The 12,904-nt window shown below is 39.7% G+C and overlaps 1 protein-coding gene across 2 annotated transcripts in view; it reads left to right on the top strand.

Moving 5' to 3' along the window:
* Window positions 1-12,904, top strand: part of ABCC4 (ATP binding cassette subfamily C member 4 (PEL blood group)) — a 418,547-nt gene that overhangs the window by 168,488 nt on the left and 237,155 nt on the right. For both annotated transcript variants that reach the window (XM_068267922.1, XM_068267923.1), the window contains 3 exons: window positions 5,174-5,263; window positions 8,982-9,173; window positions 10,824-10,918. In XM_068267922.1, the coding sequence (XP_068124023.1) occupies window positions 5,174-5,263; window positions 8,982-9,173; window positions 10,824-10,918 (377 nt within the window). The remainder of the gene's footprint in view (window positions 1-5,173; window positions 5,264-8,981; window positions 9,174-10,823; window positions 10,919-12,904) is intronic.

Here is a 12,904-nt window from a genome sequence, read left to right as displayed (position 1 = left end):
CCGAAACGCCGCACCGTGCGACGGTTTAGGGGCACCAGGTGCGACGTTATAGTTGCACCCAGTGCGACGTTTCGCGCGTACCGCTAAACTTTGCGTGCGATCAGTGAGAGCTTTAGACGTGCAAACTACTTAGCACCCTAGTTTGCACGTCCAAAGCCTTTAGGCGTGCTAACTAAGTTAGTACGCTTTTGTGAATCGAGGCCTATGTCTGCTACGGATAGAACCTGGATTCATTTATAATGACAGCTGAGTGACTTCAAAATGGAAACTAAACTACAAATATTCAGTTAAGGATTTTGTTAAAAATGGTAATGTCATTAATATGATATGTATAAACTGTAGTAGGGTCTGAAATTGTATGGTTTGAAGCACATCTCCAGTTACAGAAAAAAAGACCTACAGCTTTTGGTATTGCTAGGTTGAAATTAACAGGAGTATTATTGTATGTTGTTTTAAGGTTAAAGTACATGTGTAAAAGCAACATACAGAACCTAATATACCCATCTTCTTCTGATCTAAGAAAATGAAGCTTTGAGGAGGGAAAAATTCAGCCAAATGTGATCTCAGCATCAGGAGGGAGCTTGATCGGGCTGTCATACTGTATATCTAATGTGGAGGCAAGCTATCTGCCTCTCGCTTTTCAAAGACATCCATGAATCTTCTTTAAGCTGCAAGAACTGATCTATTTGGCTGCAGTAGTGTCTGAATAACACCAGAAACAAGCATGTGGCTAATCTTGTCAAATGGGACAATAATGTCAGAAACACCTGATCTGCTGCATGCTTTTTCAAGGTCTATGGCTAAAGGTATTAGAGGTAGAGGATCAGCAGGATAGCCAGGCAATGGGTATTGCTAAAAGGAAAAAAAAAATGACAGCCTCCAGCTGTGGTTCTTCCTCGAGCCCCCTCCTCACCAATCACTCCCACGCCATCCTCCTCCGCCTCCACGTTTGCTCAGTAGAAGCCCTGTTAGCTTGGCCACTCTGCTTGTCCGACTTGCCAAGATAACTGGGTTTCTACCAAGCAAACGAGGACTAGGAAGACAACGTGGGATCGAACAGTGCATAGGGGGCTGGAGGAAGCCCCAGGCATGTATAAAACTTTTATTTTCTTACGTTTCAGGTACACTTTAAGTTTAAAGACCCAGGTTGTCTGTGCCTATAGGTTTTGGAGACGTAAATGTAGCCCTACAGAAATACAGTATATGCCATGTTTCATAGCTACATAATTTGGTTGGAAAAAAAAAATTTCCATCCATAAAGTTCAGCCAGAAAAAAAAGAAAAATTATAAAAATATGCGGGGTCACGTGGTACAGGGCACAAGCGACCATACAAACGCGAAGAAGTCATGGGACAGAGGACTCATAACACTCCGGATGGACGGCCGAGGGCTTCCACTGCGCCTTTACCTCTGCAGTTGCTGTGCAGAGACCACCTGCAATGGAGGGGGGTATGTTTTGCTAGTGCGGCAGAGGCATTGGTTACTAAGAGCGGCGGGAACCACCTGCATGGACGAGGGGCTTGGATTACTAGCAGCGCGGGGACCACCTGCATGGATGGGGGCAGGCATTACTTGTACGGGCCCCTAGTGTAATATTCGCACTATAAGACGAACCTACCCCCCCCCCCCCCCCCCCACACACACACACACACTTTTGAGAGAGAAAATGTACATGTAGTGTTTGGAAAATTTGGATTCTTACCTCCACAGTGGAGTCCAGAGGCTTCCTGGATCCTCTTACAGCATGCCAGATAGTTTCTTGTGCTGCGCTTCCCCTGTGTACTACTGAGGTAAGTACTTACATTTTTCTTCTTGCATCACAGGTTTGCTTTAATACCAGATTGCTTGTTCTATGCACAACTGTATGCAAGCAAACCTGTTTTACACAATAAAGCAAACTCTCCCAGCTACGTATGGACACTTGGCTTGTGTTGTAAAAGTTTAGCATTCTGCTTGTCTTATTACTAAATCATGTATGATTACCGTATATAATTACTGTTGTTTCCTCCTTAATTCAGCGGCATCTATGAGCCTCTGATTCCAGTTGACAGTTATGAGTTAATATGTATGTATTTATCATCATGGGGACATCCTAATGATTGCTCGGATTTCTTTGCATGCCTGGGCATATAGCAGATATACAGTAAGTGTGAAAGAGCTATTATTCCTTAATAGGAAAACAGGTGGCTGCCCATAGACTGCAGGGGGACTCAAAGTAAACCTTCACTATTGCTGAGATACAGGCAGTACCTTCAGTTCAGCTCTGTGCATTGCAGGGGTTATTTCAGCTTGCTTACATATGCATGTAAATCAGCTATTCCACAGAGTGCTTAACAGAGACCGTGTTACGGGAATGTCTCAAGTTTGCTGCCAGTCAATGAAAAATCCAGGTGTGGGAATGAATTACAAGCTTCTGCTTTGTGCAGCCAAGTGAAAAAGTGCTGTTATAATTATTCTGAGTATTTGTTTGTTTTCTTGTGTCTTAGAAGCCATTTTATTGATAAGATGTGAAAATATCACCTAGGAGAAAACTTAGGAGAAAAGGTGAATTGGATCAGGCTCAAAGAGAGTACAGATTCCAGGCTTAGAAAGAAGAGCAATTTACATAGCTTAAATCACAACATGTGTAGTTGTTTTTTGTAGCAATTTAAATTACAGTAAAGTTCCACTTTAAAAAAAAAAAATAAAAAAAAAAAATAAACATAATAATCTCCACTCTACAGTTGGTCTCACAGTATAGCATTACCAGCCTGGGATAGTTGTAGCCATTTTGAGTATTATATCCTTATTTATGATGAATCTTCTTTTTCGGTATAATTTGCACAATTCTCTAATATTTCACACACTCCCTTTTTCAGAGTAAGCAAGCAGCTCAGGGTGACCCAAACTACTAGGAATGTATAGGGGGATAAAAAGGGATAATTTGCATATTTAGTGGTAGTGCATTGTGGGTAACCACAAATGTTCATTTATAACTGAATTATTGCAAATGTCCTTCTGTTTTAAGAAGGCAATTACACCAAGCTTTCCCTTTTTCAGTAAAGGCTGTTCGATTAAAAAAAAAGACAAGTCAGGGAAAATACCACATTCTGTATTTTACACTTTTTTTTGCTAATTCATGAAGATTTTCACAGGTGCGGTAGAAGTTCAGTAATTTACTAAAACCCATTGACAAAAACTTGTTTGGTAACAGCAGAAGAGTGTGTCTCTGTTGCTACAAGCTGTTTGTGCAGTGACAGAATTACAATAGTTAGAGGCATCCCAACATCCATTTATATGTACATTTTTTTTATAGTGTGCCTCTGCTCGCTCTGAATCTGTCCATTAGTCTTTCTTATCATTTTATTTAATAGCCACAGCTTAGATGATCTCCCAGAGACATTTATACATGCCATGCTTAGGTGATTTCTCCACTAGTTCCTCCGCATCTTCAAACAGGAACCTAAAAGGTTAAATGGCAGAAGGGACGCGGGGAAACCACTTTTGTCCTTTTCTCTCTGCTTGCTGCCTGGGGGGTAGAAAAGCTTGTTCCACCCAAGAAGCCTGCGCAGCCTATCAAAAGCCGATCAGCGGCACTTGCAGGAAACGGGCCGTTTCTATTGGCTCTGCTTCTGTCAGTCATAGGTAATCCGTCTCTGCTTCATTGAGTTCTGTGAGTCCTGCCCCGTTTCTGACAGAGAAGAACTGCCGTTAATGATCAAACATGCTACTGTGTTTTACCTCATGCTGTAACCTTCATAAATTGACATTTACTGACATTTGTTGTGGTGTTTACCGCACAAGTTGGTAATTTACCTCACTGCTCTGTAATTTCAGCTTTCCATGCGGTAACAGCCTTGAGTAATTGACATTTTCCAAAGTGCTCGGTAAAGTCAGCCTTTTTCCCACTACAGTGTGCAACAAGGTGTAACTTCAGCAACAATGTGACAATACAGAAATGAGTTTTCCCTTAGAAAATTTTGATTTTGATTTGGTTTAGAAATATCATAGTATCTGAAATCCCACTGTGAAATTCAAATTTGCTATGTCCCAGCAGCCAGGTATTAGAGCTTGTTCGCACTGAGATTGTTTTTGGATTTTTTTTGTAAGCGCTGGCAATTTTTAAAATTGTTTTAAATGCGCTTGAGCAATGTTGCTTTATGTGAGTGTTCTCACATGAGTGATGAGCTTTCTTTCCGAGAGCAAACTTGGGTCCTGCACCATTTCCTGAGCGTTTGCACTTCAATGCAACGTATAGGGAAATCGCAAAACGCTTGAAACAAAGCTTTGAAAGTGATTTGGTGTGCACTTTAAAAAAAAATACATTGTAATTCTTCAGTTCGAAGTCAAATAATTAATTTCCTGTTTGATTTTAAAAAAAACAAAGAAACCTCACTAATCGCCGCTCAAAAAAGCTGAAATCGCCCTGAAAGCGCTCGGAAAAGCTCTTACAAAAGTACTCAGGGCTTGTGATTGCGCTGGCGATTTATAATGTGAACAAGGCTTCAGTGGCAGTGTTGCAGTAGCTGATTGAGAGAGTGGACTAAGGCTCTTCAGTCAAGTCAAAGGGTTAATAGATGAAGACTTTGCAAAAAGCTGAATGGATCACAATGACTGGGACACTCATCAAATCGGATTTAAAAAAATTAGGAACTGGATTTTGAGTGTAAATTAAAACATTTTATCTTTTTTTTTCATTTAAGATTTTTTTTCAAGAAGTTTGTGTTTTACTGTGACTTTTTGTGAGTTAATTTTAACGTTTCTTGGAACCCGTTGTTCTCTTATTCATCAATGTCCTTTTTGTGTGTGGAGTGAATAGGTAGGAGATTTTTTCAGCTGCGATGATTGATTTTTGCAGAAGATGTCGGAGCGGTTGTCCAATGTACTATTTGAGCTCTGTGTTGGTATTGGTTGAGGGCTCTGCCTCTGCCATAGGAGACCTGAATTCAAACCTCAGCTTTTCCTAAAGCTTTTTCCTAAGTGAGCTCTTATTCAGTAAGGAGTTCTTGGACAAGACTCCCTAACACTGCTACTGCCTACTGAGTGCGCTCTAGGGGCTGCCTTGCAAAGAATTATTATCAAATATTGGTGATGTCATGCTGTAAAGAAAAGAAACAGAAGTTATTTTTTTTATTAGTTTTACATTTAACTATGGCAAGATTTGTTATGTTTAGCAATGCATTTTTTTTTACAGACATTGGATGTGCCCACCCTCCAGAATATCTCGTGCAGTGTGCGACCTGGGGAGTTACTGGCTGTAATTGGACCGGTTGGAGCAGGGAAAGTGAGTATCATTTTATTTTTCTCTCTCTGTCCTCCCACTCTGCCAACTTCCAAACTGTGATTTTACAGCATAATGAAAATGCTGATACTTCCCGCAGGTTGCATTCAGAGCCAGCCATTGGGCGCACAGTGAAAGGGAATGTGTATTTACATTGATTGTTTCTATGCATTCCAGATGAGTGATGAAATGTTAGAGAAAACTGCTTGGGGTGTTACTTCATTGTCAAGACACAATAGACTACTTAGTTTACCTTACCCCTATGTATTGTATGTTCTTATGGGATCCTATTTGTTTGATGTTTTCAAGTGAAAGAGAAAACTACTGCTTTTTATGAGGCCTCAAATGATCCTCTATTAGACTGTGGCTAGAACATAAACTGGTTTACTATAAGGATGGTTTCCGATAACACTCATTCTGATGTTTTTCTAGAGTGTAATGCATTTCAGATTGTTTATTTGATGCGTGTACTATCCACTGTTTTATGTCCCCTAGCCATGGGGGCCTTATAGGGAAAATATAGGAACTTCCTTTTTCTACCTGCTCAGCTATAACACTCTGAGGAGAAGTGACTGCAATGCACCTAAAGTTGCAAGTGGTGTAACAATAGCTTCCATGACCCTGGCCATTGTAGGAGGGCACAGGGGCTAATGGCGCCTGCTCCTGTAAGCAAATGCTGAGTTAATTGCAAAGCAGCGGTGAGACAGGTCCTCCTCAATCCTCTTCAGTGTAGCTGAGCACATGGCAGCCAGTCACCATGCAGCTTATGATGCCTGTCACATGACAGGAGACGTGTGGTGATCAGCACAGCGCAGAGCTACACTGAAGAGGAGTGAGAAGGACATCGCCACCGGAAGCAGGTACTGTATAATGCTCTGCTGCTGCTGCTCTGCAGTTAACTCTGTCTTTGCTCACAGGAGAAAGCCCCTGAGTTCTCAGGAAGGGGGGCCTTGAAGATGGGTGCTGAGGGCCCGACCGGCAATTCTTTACTGGGGTAGGTTGTATTTACACCCCCTGAATAAATTCATATGTGCATGACTGTGGGGGCCCTCAAAGTTACAATTGCAAATCCACTGCGATGTAATTTTTTTATTTTACACTGATCGCTTTTTTGTTATGATTTGCATGTGATGAGTCGTCTTCATGATGCATTTGTATTGTGTGGTGTCCCAAAGGTTCATAGGAAGAAAATCCCTGTTGCATGCACTGTATTTGCATATGGGGTAAAAAATGAATGGAAAAGGGGCACTGCAGTTACCATTATAATTAAGTTGCCCTTGCAGTTTGAGGTTTGTCACCAAACGCATGTGATCTGAAGTTCAGATCAAAATATGGTCAGAGGTATGGTCAGTGGAAAAGGTCTTCATAGACATTGAGAACCCCATAAATGGCATGTGTTCTTTCACATCACAGATTCACAGGTTTTTGTATAAAGGGCCCTTTGGCACTGGCTGCATTCTGTTTCAATATTAAAAAGGCTTGAGATTTTCAAAACGCAAGTACAGTAAAGTTACAATTGGAATCATGGGAATAGATTTATACTGAATGCATTTGCGACTTTCTGAAAAGGCAGTCATAGTTTTGGTGCATTTTTCCTGAGTTTTGATTCAGGCCAATATAGTGAAAATCGCAAAACAAAAGGTGTGAAAGAGCCCTTAACTAGCTTGCAGCTTTTTTTTTTTTTTTTTGTAAAGTGAAGTAGTAGTAAATGCCATGCGACTAACTTTTTCAGTATAACACACAGATATTCTTCATTTCCACAACATTGATAGATAAAGAGGACATAAAATAACAAATATAAATATTACAAATATAATAAATAATGTGTAACAAGTATTACTGTGATTATTTAGGGAATTAAGTATTACCAAGTTAACCTTCCCTACTTCCTCTATTTGATTTTAACACCTTTATCTATATGTTATGTGGACGATGCCCACAAATATCAAGACTGTATATACAGAAATCTACATATAGTATAGAAATAACATTTTATTTGTGGATGCTAAGATTACTGTTTTTGTATATATGTCACCTTAGTGGCAATTTTTTTTTCAGTGGTAACTTGATGCTGTTTGTAGATGGTTAACATTCTGTGGATGTCTGGTTGCACTAAAACTATATTAGCAAAGCTTCAGCTGACATCTGTGTTTCTTTTGAGGCGGTGACCAATGTTTTTTTCAATGAAACACCAATGTAATACAATACAATACATACAATGTTGCAAAAGGTGTACAAATTAGTAATGGCAGAACCAATAGGGGATACCTATGTCTAAAAACCTAGTGGGCCTGTTTGAATGATGGTACAAAGACTAATAAAAGTATAATGTCAATATAGTGCTTTAAAGCGGACCCAAACCAAACATTTTTTTAATTCAAAATATTTAGTTGCACCACTCTGACACATACAAAGATAAATAAACACTCCTTCAAGCCTATGAGCATTTCAGTGCATGCTTTTCACCCTTCTCTTTGCATAACTAGGATTATACTGGGGCAGCCATTAGCAATTCCTCCATTGCCGGACACCACCTACTTCACCAGTTTGCTGGAAAAATCCCAGCAATATGAAAGGAAGGGAGGCGTTTCTCCAATAAATGTAAAATATTTTATATTTGTCATCATGCAGCTGAAAAAAGGCTGCTATTTTTTATTATAATTTAGAAAATAGATTTTATTTCTGAAATCTTGTATTTTTAATTTGGGTCCACTTTAATCAGATGTGACCGGTCTGGAATGTCAGGCTATCAAGGCAAGCATTGTGACTAATAGACTTAACCATGACTTGAAGCCATACACTGCCCATAATCTGAAAGTAACACTAAACAAATCGGTTATTCGGTTTCTTCCCAATATAGAAAAACACAAAATGCAATTGCTGTTTTTTGCTGTTTTACATCATAAAATGTTTGGTGCATTTCACTTTATTTGTGCTTGTTCACATTCTGTGCTAGGGAAATTAGTGTGATTGGCTAACCCATAGAAGAACAGGCAAAAAAAATACATCATGCAATTCATCATACTAGCGGGAATGAACTATAATGATTTACATCATAAATTTAATATCCTTGTTAATACCAAAAAAAATCAAATCTCATGTCGGGCCCGATCCAATTAACTTTTTCTCCTACGTTTTCTCATAGAAGATAATTTTTCATCTTCTGTTTAAAATAACTTTTCAGCACTCTGCAATTGAAAAAGTCAAAAAGTAGGTGAAAAGGTCCTGTCAAAATTATTTTGAGAATATTCTTGCTTGCTGGTGGCTTAAAAGGCATTTTATTGATAACATGCGAAAATATCACGTAGGAGAAAACGTAGGAGAAAAAAAAATGAATTGGATCGGGCCCATTGTGAGAACAATGCTTTACCTTAACCTATCCTGATGTTCCTGACTCCAGAAACCTGCGATACCTATCAGGATGTGGAGTCCGGATACTTCAGACCCCTGGATCCAAAGATTTTTTCTTTTGTTTTGAACTTTTGCCTAAAGCTAACAGAAAATATAAAAACATAAACTAAATATGAAATACCCTCTGTACTGCAACCTAGATTTTCTTCTCTAATTCCAACTCAAGTGTGCCAAATATTATCCTGAGACCATAAGAAAAAACAGCTTACTGAATTTCTCAGAAAAATGTCAGCATTATATTTGATCTGTTATATGATCCAAATGCTTAGAAGTTAAGCGATTCTGCATTTTTTTCTTTATTCCTCCACAGTCATCTCTTCTGAGTGCAGTGCTGGGTGAACTGCCTAAAGATAAAGGTTTTGTGGACATCCGAGGAAGAATTGGTTATGTTTCCCAGCAGCCCTGGGTGTTTTCAGGCACTGTCAGAAGTAACATATTATTTGGGAAAGAATACATCCAGGAGAAATATGAACGAGTCCTGAGGGTTTGCGCGCTTAAGAAAGTAAGTATTTATCTAAACAAGGCAGCTAGCTTCAGGTTTGGGCTGAGTAGTATTTCGCAAATGTATCAGGACTCAGTGATTTAGTTTTTTATTTGGAAACTAAAGGAGAGAGTTCCGATGTGATACAGACAGAGCACGGACAGAATGGCCTGGAGCACAATACGCATAGAGGAACTTCATGTGACTGTGCAGTTTCTGCTAACACAAGGATTAGTTGTACAATTAACACTATGCAATCTATACTATAGAAAAGTGGTTTGACACTTTTATTGACAAACATTAGCCATAGTTTATATAAAAAGAGGCTTTTAATGATTATCACTTTAAAATCTCTCTCATGATGCTATTCCTAATTATTCCTATTATTTTTGTCCGAATGCTCTGATATTCTTTATTTATTTTTAAGTATTTATATAGCGCCAACATATTACGCAGCGCTGTACAGAGTATATTGCCTGTCACTAACTGTCCCTCAGAGGGGCTCACAATCTAGTCCCTACCATAGTCATATGTCTATGTGTGTTTTGTGTAGTGCATGTATCATAGTCTAGGGCCAATTTTTAGGGGAAAGCCAATTAACGTACCTGTATGTTTTTGGGATGTGGGAGGAAACTGGAGTGTCCGGAGGAAACCCACGCAGAAATAGTCCTCTGCACCGGCGGGGATCCCAGGCCGGCAGGTGAGAGCGGAGCTGCGGCGTGGGGCATGGCGGCTGCCAGGGGCTGAGGAAGCCCCAAGTAAGTAGATTTTTTTTTAAGGAGCCTTTAAGAAGGCAAACTACCCTGAGCATATGTTCAAGGGCAAAGTCTGAAAGCCAGTATTGGATGATAGTGATCTTCGAGCCCATAGATCACACTGCAGTGAAAATAGACACAATTCTGTAGTTAGAAATCACTGCATGGACTGAGGAACACTGCCAAAAAACAGTGTCTGTAAACACAGTTCCTCACGGCATCTACAAGCACAAGCTCAAATCACTACCATTCCATGCAAAGAAGGAACCATATACAATATAAACAAGATCCAGAAACACTGCCTTCTTTGATGGACCAAGCTCCTTTGGTACTGAGGTGAAGTGGAAAACTATCTGGTGGTCTGACAATTTAGAATGTGAAATAAGACTACCTGCGGTCCAGACCCGTTCACCTACTGTTGAGCGCCTGAAATCCTGTATCAGACATAACTGAAACAACATTTCACTTTAAAAAAAACTGCAGCAGTTGGTCTTTTCAGGTCCCAGACATTTAAAGAGTGTTGTTAAATATAAACAGGTAATGCCCATCAGCCTTTGACCTTGATCACATCCTAAATGTTGTGTTGCTTATTAACACAACACATTAGTGTATGAGAATGCACTGTCCATATAATTCTGTAAAGCTTTTTCATAAATTTGCATCTTAATGGACTAGTATGCAATTCTAAAACACTTTCAACAGCCCGTTTCTGAAAAACGCATATGAAATGCATGCACATTGTGGTAAATGATCAGAATTACACTACACACAGTAGTTTGACTACTTTTTTGAAAGTGAGGTTGAAGTAGGCTTTGTAGAACATTTTGATGGGATTCATGCTTGTCTCTGAAGTAAAGTATTGTATAACAGAAAAAGAGGTTGTCTTTCATTGACATTGCTATTCTTTCCTGCACAGGACATGCAACAGTTAGATGATGGTGACCTGACTATGATTGGAGATCGTGGTGTTACGCTGAGTGGAGGGCAGAAAGCACGTGTTAACCTAGCTAGGTAAATCACCTGACTGATGACAGTACAACTTGTATTTTACATGCTTTAGAGACCTGCTCGTATATTTAAAGTACTGAAAGCCTGAGGCCGTTTTTAAAGTTATTTTTTGCATTGTGGTGAGGATGCAATGCTCCTGCCGCATCCCACCCAACGCAAAAAACGACAAACATTTGACCCTGTGACAGAGTGCGTGCTCTGTCAGGATCATACGGATAGTGCCACCCCTCGCTCAGTGATGTACTTCCTGCTGGGCAGGAAGTGCTTCACTGGGATTCCTGTCTGTTGGTAAATATGTGCCGTAACATCCCATGCTCGCCCATTGACTCCAATGACTTCTGCCACTGCTGCGTCACTGTAAAAGTCATGCATTAACATGCTGTAGACTGCCTTGGCTCAGCAGCGATTCGGAAGCTCCCGGTGCAGTGATAAGTGTGCTAGGCCCCATACACTTGTATTGCTGTTGCGTTACCCTGTGGTAAAACAGAGTATTGCAATGCACACTTGCAATGCAAGTGCAAAAGGGGCCTGAATTATCTGTTCATGACATTGATTGTGGAAATGTCAGGCAACAAATGTTGTCAAATAGTGACTCAAATTTTTGTATGTGTTGAGCTGCTCTAAATCGGATCTGTTTCATCACGAGTTAAACTGGGCTGATGGCCGTCGCACTTATATATAGGTTTCCTATATATAAAAGTTTAAGGTGTCCGTAATTATATTTTTATTGCAGCAGATGAACTATGGACTTCTGTATAAAACTCCATAATTTGGTGGATATTTCTCAGCGTAAGTGCCAAGTTAGCATTACAAGTCTGTGGATATATCACCCACCACTGAACAGAGTTTACCCTTTAATTCCTGCTGCACACACTGAAAGTGCTACTAGACAAAAATCTGCAATGTGTATGGACAAACCTGCCAGTTGCAGGCTGGGTATCCCACAGACATGATATTTTGATTTGCAGATCACAAAAAAGGAGTCCATTGACATTTCACACTAGTGTCTACTGAAACATGGCCCATGTGCCTCATTCCAGATGATAAACCTCGGACTTAAGATCATAAATGAATGGGAAAGCAGCATTTAACAGTGGTGGATAGTACTATTATTATGTGATACATACCTGATGCCCAGCCAAAATTATTTGTACCAAAAGCTCAATTTTTCAGATGAGAAAAATCATATGTCAGATTCAGCCGCAAACATTCAGCCAAAGCAGCACTTATCTGCAATATTGGCCTGCAAAATACTACCTCTTATTTTGTCGGTCTACATCTTTCAAAGGCTCTCTTCACATCCATGTTAAGAACCTACCATACATCATATGAAATTAACTGGGGGTGAACATGGACTGGAGGAGAGCCTCAGATGAAAATGGGCAGCAATATGCCAGGTAATGAGCCCTTCCTAATGCTGTATGCTTCTCTGTGCCATCTTGTATGGGTAGGAGCCACACAGCTCAATACATATTATGGGAAAGACATAGCCATATGTCTTATGGGGGTAGGCATGACATTTGTCATGCAAAGAATTGACAATGCTTTTTCCTTTATCCACTTGTACAGGGAATGCAGAATTATTAGGCAAGTTGTGTTTTTGAGGAATACTTTTATTATTGAACAACAACCATGTTCTCAATGAACCCAAACAACTTAATATCAAAGCTGAATATTTTTGAAAGTAGTTTTTAGTTTGTTTTTAGTTTTAGCTATTTTAGGGGGATATCTGTGTGTGCAGGTGACTATTACTGTGCATAATTATTAGGCAACTTAACAAAAAACAAATATAAACCCATTTCAATTATTTATTTTTACCAGTGAAACCAATATAACATCTCAACATTCACAAATATACATTTCTGACATTCAAAAACATAACAAAAACAAATCAGTGACCGATATAGCCACCTTTCTTTGCAAGGACACTCAAAAGCCTGCCATCCCTGGATTTTGTCAGTGTTTTGATCTGTTCACCATCAACATTGC

The sequence above is a fragment of the Hyperolius riggenbachi genome, chromosome 2 (assembly GCF_040937935.1).
Source record: "Hyperolius riggenbachi isolate aHypRig1 chromosome 2, aHypRig1.pri, whole genome shotgun sequence".
Lineage (NCBI taxonomy): Eukaryota > Metazoa > Chordata > Amphibia > Anura > Hyperoliidae > Hyperolius > Hyperolius riggenbachi.
Note: the sequence above shows the minus strand (reverse complement) of the source record. Positions and strands in the feature narration are given on the sequence as shown.